Source organism: Cyclopterus lumpus, chromosome 14 (genome assembly GCF_009769545.1).
Source record: "Cyclopterus lumpus isolate fCycLum1 chromosome 14, fCycLum1.pri, whole genome shotgun sequence".
NCBI lineage: Eukaryota > Metazoa > Chordata > Actinopteri > Perciformes > Cyclopteridae > Cyclopterus > Cyclopterus lumpus.
The window spans coordinates 657,501-670,054 of NC_046979.1; the positions used below are offsets into that span (position 1 = coordinate 657,501).

The window sequence follows — 12,554 nt, forward strand, 5'->3', positions numbered from 1 at the left end:
GTAGTTGTTTGTGTCTTTGTAGTAGTTGTATGTGTCTTTGTAGTAGTTGTATGTGTCTTTGTAGTAGTTGTATGTGTCTTTGTAGTAGTTGTATGTGTCTTTGTAGTAGTTGTATGTCTTTGTAGTAGTTGTATGTGTCTTTGTAGTAGTTGTATGAGTCTTTGTAGTAGTTGTTTGTGTCTTTGTAGTAGTTGTATGAGTCTTTGTAGTAGTTGTATGTGTCTTTGTAGTAGTTGTATGTGTCTTTGTAGTAGTTGTATGTCTTTGTAGTAGTTGTATGTCTTTGTAGTAGTTGTATATGTCTTTGTAGTAGTTGTATGTGTCTTTGTAGTAGTTGTATGTCTTTGTAGTAGTTGTATGTGTCTTTGTAGTAGTTGTATGAGTCTTTGTAGTAGTTGTTTGTGTCTTTGTAGTAGTTGTATGAGTCTTTGTAGTAGTTGTATGTGTCTTTGTAGTAGTTGTATGTGTCTTTGTAGTAGTTGTATGTGTCTTTGTAGTAGTTGTTTGTGTCTTTGTAGTAGTTGTATGTGTCTTTGTAGTAGTTGTTTGTGTCTTTGTAGTAGTTGTATGTGTCTTTGTAGTAGTTGTTTGTGTCTTTGTAGTAGTTGTTTGTGTCTTTGTAGTAGTTGTATGTGTCTTTGTAGTAGTTGTTTGTGTCTTTGTAGTAGTTGTTTGTGTCTTTGTAGTAGTTGTATGTGTCTTTGTAGTAGTTGTTTGTGTCTTTGTAGTAGTTGTTTGTGTCTTTGTAGTAGTTGTTTGTGTCTTTGTAGTAGTTGTATGTGTCTTTGTAGTAGTTGTTTGTGTCTTTGTAGTAGTTGTATGTGTCTTTGTAGTAGTTGTTTGTGTCTTTGTAGTAGTTGTTTGTGTCTTTGTAGTAGTTGTTTGTGTCTTTGTAGTAGTTGTATGTGTTGTTGGAAGTGACTCAGAGTTTAGTTTGTCTAGCTTGAAAGCTGATGGACCTCAACGATGAACAGGAACCTTTTTAAAAGAAGACTAACAGAATGAGGACTACAACCCAACCAGTCTGGACTACAAAGTCCAGACAGGAAGCAGAAACCTGAGTTCTTCTTCAGCTGATGATGAAGACCCTCGGCCCTTCATCTCTCATCGGAGGAAGACTCTCTATCACCCTGTTGTCCATCAGTCCGTATTTGTCATCTTTTTTAGTCCTGCTCCTGCCTCCTGCTGCTGCTCCTTCATTGGCTGAAACCTCCCGTGGAAGCCCCGCCCTCTCCACCGGCTGAGGCAGCTGATTGGTCAGCTGCACCATTGTCATCTGAAAGACACCAGAGTTTGTTTTAGAGTTTATTTACCCTGTTTCTTTTTGTCAAATATGAAACATGAACTAAAGTATGTGAACACCAGATGATGACAGTCAAGATGTCCGCCGCAGATCTCTGGAGAAAAGGTACATCAAATGTGTCACTGACATCTAAAACCGTGAACGTCAGAAGGATTCCTCTTCTGGGGACCATGAACATCATCAATATTTTTCTATGAACATGAATCAGGCTTATTGTAGGTAAAAGAAATTAAACAAATACGGAGGTCGGGGACATTGTAAGAAGAAAAAGTGTAACTTGAGAGTAAATTAAAAGGGGGAGTAGGACAAAAGTTACGAGGCCACCGACCTGCGTCTCCTTGAAGAGGTGCAGCATGGCCACGCCCACCACGATGACCAGGAAGGCGCCCAGCGTCGTGACCACATCCACGGCTGCCATGCTACTCCACTCCTGGAAGAGGATGACGGAGGTCGACAGAACCACGGTGGTGAAGAGGACGTAGTAGACGGGGTAGACCAGCAGGGTGTTGAAGCTGTCCAGAGACTTGTTCAGGTAGTTCACCTGCAGGCAGACAGACAGGTGAGACCAAGTCCTCTGGTTCTTTAACAAGCTGCATTCTCTCTCCTGACCACCAGGGGGCGACTCCTCTGGTTGTATAGAAGTCTATGCTTCATGTGTTAAAGCTGCATTCTCTCTACTGACCACCAGGGGGCGACTCCTCTGGTTGTATAGAAGTCTATGCTTCATGTGTTGAAGCTGCATTCTCTCTCCTGACCACCAGGGGGCGACTCCTCTGGTTGTATAGAAGTCTATGCGTCATGTGTTAAAGCTGCATTCTATCTCCTGACCACCAGGGGGCGACTCCTCTGGTTGTATAGAAGTCTATGCGTCATGTGTTAAAGCTGCATTCTCTCTCCTGACCACCAGGGGGCGACTCCTCTGGTTGTATAGAAGTCTATGCTTCATGTGTTAAAGCTGCATTCTCTCTCCTGACCACCAGGGGGTGACTCCTCTGGTTGTATAGAAGTCTATGCTTCATGTGTTAAAGCAGCATTCTCTCTCCTGACCACCAGGGGGCGCTCCTCTGGTTGTATAGAAGTCTATGCTTCATGTGTTAAAGCAGCATTCTCTCTCCTGACCACCAGGGGGCGACTCCTCTGGTTGTATAGAAGTCTATATAAATGACTCTACTTCTCTTGATGTATTCCCTCAGTAAACATTAGTTTTTGGTCTCAATCTCTAGTTTCAAGTCTTCTTCAATACAGAATGATGTTCATTTAGTAAATTATGGTCATTTAGAGTCAAACAGACCATAAAGCAGGGGATGCTTTAGGGCGGGGCTACAAGGTGATTGACAGGTCCCTACGTCACTTCCTGTATACTGGTTGATAAGAAACAAGATGTGACGGACAAAACGCTGAACTTTAGGCTTCAAAACTTCCTCAAACCAATATTAGTTTTGTCATTAGGAAACTAGAGAGACTTTTGAAAGATAGTTTTGTACGTCACCAACACAGCCGTTAGCTTAGCCTAGCCTAGCTTAGCTTAGCTTGCCATGCCAAGTCCACAGGAGAGGACGAGAGGAACTCACCTGCGTCACTATGGAGACGATGAGCGTGACCAGCAGGATCCAGGTGAGCGGGCTAGCGAGCACCGAGACGTCTCGAACCACTGGACACAGAAACACACGTTATAGTGACCCCCAGCAGAGCAATTATGTCCCAGAATGCATTGCGCACGAGCCAGGACGTATCCTCTACAGCAGGTTGTAACTGGAACACTGTATAAATATATAAATATAAAAATGTAACTCCTCACAAACATATTGTTAAATAACTGTCTTTACATTTGATTATTGATTATTCGAGTGTAAAAATATTGAACATGCATTTATATAAATATATAAATACATGCAAGCACATTTATATGTTATTATAACATGAATCCATTTAATTTAATTAATTATATTTATTATAACCCACATTACTTTATCAAAGATCAAACACACATTATTACATCAACTTTGTTCAAACCTTTTTGGTCACAGTTGAGACAGAACTCAACAAATAATAATGAACTGTTAATTGTAAATAATTAGAAATATTTCCTTTTACAGTCAATTAAAACCCCCAAACTCTATCTTCAGGACACGAGTAATACAACATAACTATGAACTATACACACTAACTTTACACCGCGGCGTTCACTTTAAGCTTTAATCTCGTTCTTAAACATCAAACAGTGGAAAGGGAACTCGTGCTCGGCCTCACCGGCGTTGGCGGCGATGGCGAGGCCCTTCACGGAGGAGACGGTGAAGGCGCCGAGCAGCGAGCAGATGCCGACGTAGACGAAGATGTTGGAGCGACCGACCCGAGGAGAGAAGTACAAGACGAGCACGGCGCACAGCAGCAGCACGGCGGCCGCGTACGCCAGGAACCCTGCACAACAGCAACACATGCTAGCTTAGCTTAGCACAAAGGATGCAGGTTAATCCCTTCATATCAGACCGAGCATCAAAGTGTTTCACAGACATCAAAAGAACAAAAGATATGAATGTATATTCATAGACACTATTAATAAATCCACACTAGGTCTGTAAACTACAAGTAGCCTACAGATCTAACAGGAAGTCACTGTTCCTGTGACTTCCTGTTTATCATCTGATGGACGCTCACCGGGCTCCAGCAGCTTGTCGGACATGTCCTGAAGTGATGTCACTTCCTGTTCCTGTGGCGCGTGGATGACCAGCAGGACGCTGCCCAGGACGCACAGCAGACAGCCGAGCTTCCCCACCAGGTTCAGCACCTCCTGCAGCAGGTAGGAGGACAGCACGGCACTGCAACCACACGGGGCCACAATGCATTCTGGGTAGGCTTGAGCCCGACTTGCTTGCTAATATGATAATGATATGATTATAATAATATAATAACAACATGTATCAAAACGTGTATGTGTCTTTGTGGTAGTTGTATATGGTATATATGGTATATGGTAGTATATATATATATATATATAATGTATATGTATATGCTATATTGAGCTCCTACCTGATGAGGACGCTCAGCGCGCCCAGGGGCGTCACCAGCGTGGCCGGAGCGAACATGTAGGCGGCGAAGTTGCAGAGCTCTCCAGCTCCCACTGCGGGGGCACCACAGAAGAAGAAGGTGATTAATACGACTTTTAAACTAAAAAGGTATTAGAAATTGTGTTTTATTTTCATTCTGCAGATTAAAAACTCACTTAAAGTACTTTTTATTAATCTGCAGAAGTTTTCTTTAAGCTAAAGTAAAGTAAATCTCCCCTTCAGAATAAAAGTCTTACTGGTCAGCAGGCCGCCCCACCACAACCAGTCCTTCAGGTAGCTGTGGCCTCCGTCACCTGCACAGACAAAAACACCCAGAATGCACTTTAAATGTTACATTTAATCTCCTGCTGAACTTTAAGTGACTCAAAGTAAAGAAACTGCTTGAGCAGCTTCCTACTTGGTCACTTATTCTGGAACGGAGCCTGAAGTCAAACACTCGTTCCCACCCTCGAAGCTTTCAAGTGAACAAAACAACTCATCAGAGTTTCTGGTTCTACAATTTAGATTCATGCATTTACATTTCTTCATCTGTAACATTAACATCTAACTCATTGAGAGACCAAAAAAACAAACTCATAATAAATGACTAAATTCACCTTATCCTTTCATGTTGTTTGCTTGTCTCTTTTTCTTAACAGCATCATTAAAAGATTACAGCAAGAATTAGACAGAATTGTCAAAATGTAGAATTAATTAATTAAAAAACATCTGTAAAATTCAGGGAGGAGTGAGACCTCTTGTCTACCCACCTGCTCTGGTGTGTCCCTTGCTGGCCAATCGGAGGAGAGCTTTCTTCTTCAGGATGACGCTCCCACCAATGAGGAAGGCCGACAGCAGGGCCAGAGTCAGACCCAGCCAGGGGTTGTAGATCACATCGGTCAGCACATCTGGAGAGAGTGTTTGTGAGGGTGTGAAAGACCAATCAGATCGCGTTGAATAGTCACATGACGAAACCGGCCTGGACTACAACCGCCCAGAACTACAACCGACAGAACTACAACCGCCCAGAACTACAACCGACAGAACTACAACCGCCCAGAACTACAACCGACAGAACTACAACCGACAAGAACAACAACCGACAAGAACAACAACCGACAGAACTACAACCGCCCAGAACTACAACCGACAAGAACAACAACCGACAGAACTACAACCGACAAGAACAACAACCGACAAGAACAACAACCGACAAGAACAACAACCGACAGAACTACAACCGCCCAGAACTACAACCGACAAGAACAACAACCGACAGAACTACAACCGCCCAGAACTACAACCGACAGAACTACAACCGCCCAGAACTACAACCGACAGAACTACAACCGACAGAACTACAACCGCCCAGAACTACAACCGACAGAACTACAACCGCCCAGAACTACAACCGACAAGAACAACAACCGACAGAACTACAACCGCCCAGAACTACAACCGACAGAACTAGAACAGACAAGAAGAACAACCGACCAGAACTACAACTGATCGGAAATACAACAAACCGGGTGTACAATTGTATTTTCCGGGTCTTTTTCTTAGTTCTTTAACAGTGTTGGTTCTGGCGCCCCCAGTGGACTACAGTGGGAGTGTCTCTGAGCACCAGACTCTTCAGATACTGCACCTACTTAATAAACAGACACGGAACCACAAGGATGTTTGCACTCAGTGTGTGTGTGTGTGTGTGTGTGTGTGTGTGTGTGTGTGTGTGTGTGTGTGTTACCTGTACTGTTGCTGCTGTTGTCCAGGTGTGTGTAGATCGGCCTCTGACCTCCAGAGACTGAACAAAGACCGGACTGAGTGCTGCACCACAACCTGAGCAGAGACGCTGAGAGGGACAACACACACACACACACACACACACACACACACACACACACACACACACACACACACACACACACACACACACACACACACACACACACACACACACACACACACACACACACACACACACACACACACACACACACACACACACACACACACAGGTGAAGCAGGACTGGTTTGACCACATGAGGAGGCGTTCAATGTTGACTCTGTAAACAGGAGCTCTCAGAGACACAACAGGTGAAACCTGCAGCAGGAAGTCAGCTGTCGGTGCAGATCATTCAGAAGTATTGATTAGAAGACGTGTAATGATACAGCTGATCACAATGGATTATTAATCATTTGTTTATTTATTAATTAATTACATTAATTCACAATATCTGAAATGTGAATATCAGCCGATTTATTTACTATCGATTGATCAGTAAATAAATGAATCGATAGACATAGACATTGACTTCAATGTAAATATTGATCAGATTAATAAAACGGATCAACTCCACGTGCCATCGTGTTGTTGTCATCGTGTTGCCTTCAATGACACGCGGTTACAAATCCTCTCCTTGTGGAGGCCACGTCAACACCAGAGAGGTCGATGGGGACCATCGTGGTTCTCACCGTTCCCGCACGTCTCGTTGTTCAGGTGAACTTCCCGCATCGTGTCGCTTCTTCTTTGGGGAACGAACCGGAGATCCGTTGAGGAGGCTCGAGGGCCCGGGTCATCCGGCCGTCCGAGGCCGCGGACAAGACGCTGATCTCCGGGAAGAGAGACGCGAGGCTCCGCTCCTCTTCTCTCGGGGAGAAGACTGAAGTGAACGCCGTAAACAAAGCGACACCTGACCCCGCCCCGCCCAGCCCCGCCCCGCCGGGCAGAGCCGGTGGGAGCAACAGGTGTCACGTGAAATATTAACAATAAGATTAAATAACAAACTAATTAAGAAAAAACACTCTTTTTTACTGTATTCATACTTTGGTACAAGTACTTTTAATGTGTGAGAGTTTGTTATAGTTTGGTATTCGTCCACAGGGTTAAGTATTTTATTTTAAGGTTTTATGGTATTAGTATTATTGCAGCAGTGTGTACTTTGTGTTGTGGAAGAGGTGAATTATGAATAATTATTTCTTTGAAAATTAAATAATAATATAAATAAAGTTACTAGTATTATAATAATGTTGTTATTATGAATTGAATGACAACAAAGAGAAGTACATAAACAACCAATAAACACAAATCTTGATATCTTAATTCACAAAACTTTATTTTCTAGGAAAAATAATTTCATACATTTCTCAGTTTCCTTCAGAGAGACGACGCTGGAGGCGCGGCTAAGCTAGCCCAGAAGCTAGGCTTGACTAAGCTAAGCTAGCCCAGAAGCTAGGCTAGGCTAAACAAAGCGGTTCAGTTGCAGTAGTTCTGCAGGTCGATAAAGTTGCACGGCCGGTGGCAGCACTGCTCCACGATGCCTCTCTTCACCATCATCTCCATCTGGTCCTTGAAGGCGAACTCCGCCACCTCGTTGTCGCCGCCCGCCGCCAAAGCTCCGCCCACTTTGGGAGGGAGGAAACCTGGAGGGACCAACAGCCGTTATCTCAACGGGAATGAATTTCTCTTCTAATACAATTAGAGCTTCTGATCCTCCTCACTTTGTGTACTACTACCTAGTACTGTAGTACTAGTACTACGGTAGTACTAGAGTACTAGTACTAGTACTCACCCATCAGAGGGTCCACGGCCCTCTTGGGGTTATAGAAGAAGCCCCGGTCCCCACAGACCATGTACAGGGCGTCCACCAGGTGAGACCCACACAGGTGCTGAGGACCGGAGGCGGCCTGAGAACCAGGACACGACAAAACCAGTAAGACCAGCAGAGACACGGACTGGAACCACAGGGCCGCCATCATGGAGGAGAACTGTCAGGAGATAGCAGAGGAGGAGGTGATGAGGAGGAACACTAGAGGAGGAACTAGATGTAGAAGGTGATGAGGAGAGGGAGGAGGAGAGGGAGGAGGAGAGGAAGGAGGAGGAGAGGGAGGAGGAGAGGGATGAGGAGGAGAGGGAGGAGGAGAGAGAGGGAGGAGGAGAGGAAGGAGGAGGAGAGGGAGGAGGAGAGGGAGGAGGAGAGAGAGGAGGAGAGGATGGAGGAGAGGAAGGAGGAGAGGAAGGAGGAGAGGAAGGAGGCGTCGTACGAGGAGGAGATGAAGGAGGAGAGGATGGAGGAGAGGAAGGATAGGATGGAGGAGAGGAAGGAGGAGAGGAAGGAGGAGAGGGAGGAGGAGAGGAAGGAGGAGAGGGAGGAGGAGAGGGAGGAGGAGAGGGAGGAGGAGAGGGAGGAGGAGAGGAAGGAGGAGAGGGAGGAGGAGAGGGATGAGGAGAGGAAGGAGGAGAGGAAGGAGGAGAGGGAGGAGGAGAGGAAGGAGGAGGAGAGGGAGGAGGAGAGGGATGAAGAGAGGGAGGAGGAGAGAGAGGATGAGAGGAAGGAGGAGAGGGATGAGGAGAGGGAGGAGGAGAGGGAGGAGGAGAGGAAGGAGGAGGAGAGGAAGGAGGAACAAGATGGAGATGAACTATTAACATGAGGAGGAACATGAGAGGAGGAACAAGATGGAAGAGAAGCGAGAAGAGGAGATGAAGGAGGAGGAGAAGAGGAGACGGAGGAGTCAATGAAGGAGTAGCATCTCACCTGTCAAGGAGGAGGAAGAGCCAATGAAGAGGAGCAGCAGTAGCAGGTCAGCGGGAGCTGGTCGGTGTGAGGAAGAGCAGAGGGCCACCTCCTCCTTTATACTCCTTCACCTCCACCTGGACACGCCCCCTCATAGTGTGTGTATGTTGGTATTACTGATGTTGTGGGGACATGTCTCTGTTTACACAGTCACATTATGGGGACTTATTACTCTTATGGGGACAAAACCCACATACTCAGTGTGTGTGTGTGTGTGTGTGTGTTTACTCCTGATTACCCCTGATTGGCCGCTTGCAGCACTCAGTAAAACAAACACAGCTAATGAGCCGCCATGATCTGATCACCTGTTATTGACGAACACTGATCACCGATCAGCCGCGTGTTCCTCCTGCCACGACGGCTCCTGAACGCATCGTCTCCGTTTGAAGGTCAACACATCAAACTAACCCGTTAATCAGCTCTTCGTGTCCTTTGCTGCTTTTATGGCATGAAATGATTTTTTATCATTATTGTTATTGTTATTACGTCATTAGTTTGTCACTCAGAACCATCTGAGAAGTTGTCATTGGCTGGCAGGTGATTGGATGAACCATCTGTAAATCAAACTTAACGGTGTTCATTAATAGCGACTAAAAACAGGAATTAATACCGATATTAGACTCTTTTCCTAATTTCCATCATCACGTCGACTTATACACAGTTTATTATAAAGTACAATTACTCAAGCACAGTTTTCAAGTTCTGCTAGTTTGAACTTCTACTCAGCTTCATCTCAGACGGTAATATTGCATTTTTACTGACAGTTAGATTGAGATTTAATATAAAATAATAACCTCTTTAATTATGTTTTAGTACAGATTAAACTACCAACAATATATAAAGTCATTAAAATGATCTTTGCCAGCTGCTACAATACCGTGATGGATATATTAATACATCAGTAATTACAATACATGATATTATATGTTGAGTATTCTTCTGGTACTTAGACTTGTGTACTTCTAGTACAGAGTACTAGAACACGGTGTTTTTGTGGCTGATGCAGCTCGTTCGTCTCCAAGAGAGAAACTCAACGAGGACGGAAAACTCGACGGTGTTTGTGAGAAGTTCACTCGACGTTTCCCAGAAACCAAACAGCTGCCTCACTTATTAATCCTCCTCACATGACTCACGTCCACCTTTATTCATGTTCATTAGTGTTGAATACATTTGAAATAGTCTTGTTAGTTTTTTTACCCTTTTAATCAAGTTTTATCGTATTGAATTTATCTTGTTTTCCTTTGTAAATGTTTGAACTCGTACTTTTATTGAGTGTATTTGCACGGATATCTATCTGTATGATAATTAAATATATTTATATATTATTATTTAAAAGTGCATATTTTATTTGTGCAGTAGCTCTGGTGAAAAGTGGTTGAGAGGTAAAAAATTAAGATAAATAATTAATTCCTAAAATTTAATTTTGAGAAAAAATTGAGAAAAAAAACAAATAAAAGTAAATGTTAATACTTCATACTTGAACACGTTAACCTGTTGTGTTGCTATTGGCCCTACATCCTTTGTGTAAGAAAATAATAATCATTAGAATAATTTTATTAATAGCAAAATTAACCAATCTTTGACTTTAATGTGTACTTTATGTATATAAAATATACATGACATACATATACATTATTACTAATACAATAACATTATTTTATCTCTACAAATGTCTTTACAGTAAAATTGACTTAAATTCTAAAATAATTCCCAAAAGACAGAATAATAGGCGGATGGCTTTCTCTTGAATTGATTATTTTAATTGTATAATATAAGTTATAATTAAATTATCATAAACTCTAGTGTTCTTTTAATAATAATATTAGTAACAGTCCTTATTGTTTACTCCTGCAGGTTTGAACGTTTGTATTTGTTCTATGTTTTATGGTTTTATTTACAACAAGATTTGTTTTCTTTGTTGGTTTTAAAGACGATTGAAATTGTTGACTGAGTACGATCTGACTCTTTGTTTTAAAAACAATGTAAATGTATTATGGACCCTGTCATCAAGCTTTTAAAAATTACAAAAACATCAGTAATGTACTGAACACATGAAGTACACAAACATTTGATGTTTGTGTACTTCATGTGTTCTTTGCTACCTAAATACTACGAGTTCATACTGATTACCTAGTCCCCGGATTCCTTCATTAAACTCTTAAACAGTATTGTTAGAGGTTCCATGTCTCAGAAGACAGAATAGTGAACGATGTTAATCATATTTTAATCTACATGCGTTTGTGCTTTTAATTTGAAGGATGGGAAGATACAACAGGAAGCCACATTTACAAACTCAATAGACTAACTAATATAAGAATATATTTGAAAAAGTACAGATTTCTTGCTTTGATAAAAATCTAAAAATCAATATTAAGACAAGATCAGTTTGAATAATGCAGACTAATAATCTCCATAAAAAATACAATTAGCATTTTCACGCAGCACGAGGACGTCCTCAGACATCTTCCTCTGCAGGACCGCTGCTCTCCACTTGGAGAGGCACGTGTTCGAAGCTCCAAAGCATACAGCGCTCCACCAATCTGGAAGAATCACGCTTAGTTTGGCGAGATAGCCTTAAAACATATAAAAAGGCTCTCCGTAATGCCAGAGCAGCCTATTACTCATCAGTAATAGAGAAAAATAAGAACAACCCCAGGGTTCTCTTTAGCACTGTAGCCAGGCTGACAGAGAGTCACAGCTCTGTGGAGCCGTGTATTCCTATAGACCTCAGTAGTAGTAGTAGTAGTAGTAGTAGTAGTAGTAGTAGTAGTAGTAATAGTAAAAGACCACTCTTAATCCAGAGGTGTTGGCTAACTACAGACCGATCTCTAACCTTCCCTTCCTCTCTAAGATCCTTGAGAAAGTAGTCGCACATCAGTTGTGTGACTTTCTACATCAGAATAGTTTATTTGAGGAGTTTCAGTCAGGATTTAGAAAAACATCTTCTATAACTACACCTCCAGTAACTTCACCTTCTTCCCCCTTGTTTTCCTCTTTTATCCCCCTGTCTCCTAATCAAGTTCTTACCTTGGTAACCTCTGACCCCCCAACCACCTGCCCCCTTGACCCCATCCCGTCTCACCTTCTCCAGTCCATTGCTCCGGACCTTCTTCCCTTTCTCACCCATCTTATTAACACCTCCCTCTCAACCGGCTGTTTCCCCAACTCTCTGAAGGAGGCGGAGTCAACCCTCTCCTGAAGAAACCCACTCTGACCCATCGGAAGTCAACAACTACAGACCTGAAGTCAACAACTACAGACCTGAAGTCAACAACTACAGACCTGAAGTCAACAACTACAGACCTGAAGTCAACAACTACAGACCTGAAGTCAATAACAACAGACCTGAAGTCAACAACTACAGACCTGAAGTCAACAACTACATACCTGAAGTCAATAACAACAGACCTGAAGTCAACAACTACAGACCTGAAGTCAACAACTACAGACCTGAAGTCAATAACAACAGACCTGAAGTCAACAACTACAGACCTGAAGTCAATAACTACAGACCTGAAGTCAACAACTACAGACCTGAAGTCAATAACAACAGACCTGAAGTCAACAACTACAGACCTGAAGTCAACAACTACAGTCCTGAAGTCAATAACAACAGACCTGAAGTCAACAACTACA

The 12,554-nt window shown here is 42.9% G+C and overlaps 2 protein-coding genes across 2 annotated transcripts; both read right to left on the reverse strand.

The window, feature by feature from the left end:
* Nucleotides 1-844: 844 nt before the first annotated feature.
* Nucleotides 845-6,992, reverse strand: nipal4 (NIPA like domain containing 4). Its single transcript, XM_034550313.1, has 10 exons — nt 6,820-6,992; nt 6,092-6,196; nt 5,118-5,255; nt 4,605-4,661; nt 4,331-4,421; nt 3,959-4,119; nt 3,554-3,721; nt 2,875-2,954; nt 1,632-1,844; nt 845-1,276 (listed from the first exon to the last, which is right to left on the reverse strand). Exons 1-10 carry the CDS (start codon nt 6,857-6,859, stop codon nt 1,070-1,072), a joined length of 1,260 nt encoding a protein of 419 aa, XP_034406204.1. The 5' UTR covers nt 6,860-6,992; the 3' UTR covers nt 845-1,069.
* Nucleotides 6,993-7,600: 608 nt separating this feature from the next.
* Nucleotides 7,601-8,103, reverse strand: ins (preproinsulin). Its single transcript, XM_034550476.1, has 2 exons — nt 7,917-8,103; nt 7,601-7,767 (listed from the first exon to the last, which is right to left on the reverse strand). The coding sequence occupies exons 1-2, from the start codon at nt 8,101-8,103 to the stop codon at nt 7,601-7,603; spliced, it is 354 nt and encodes a 117-aa protein (XP_034406367.1).
* Nucleotides 8,104-12,554: the final 4,451 nt, after the last annotated feature.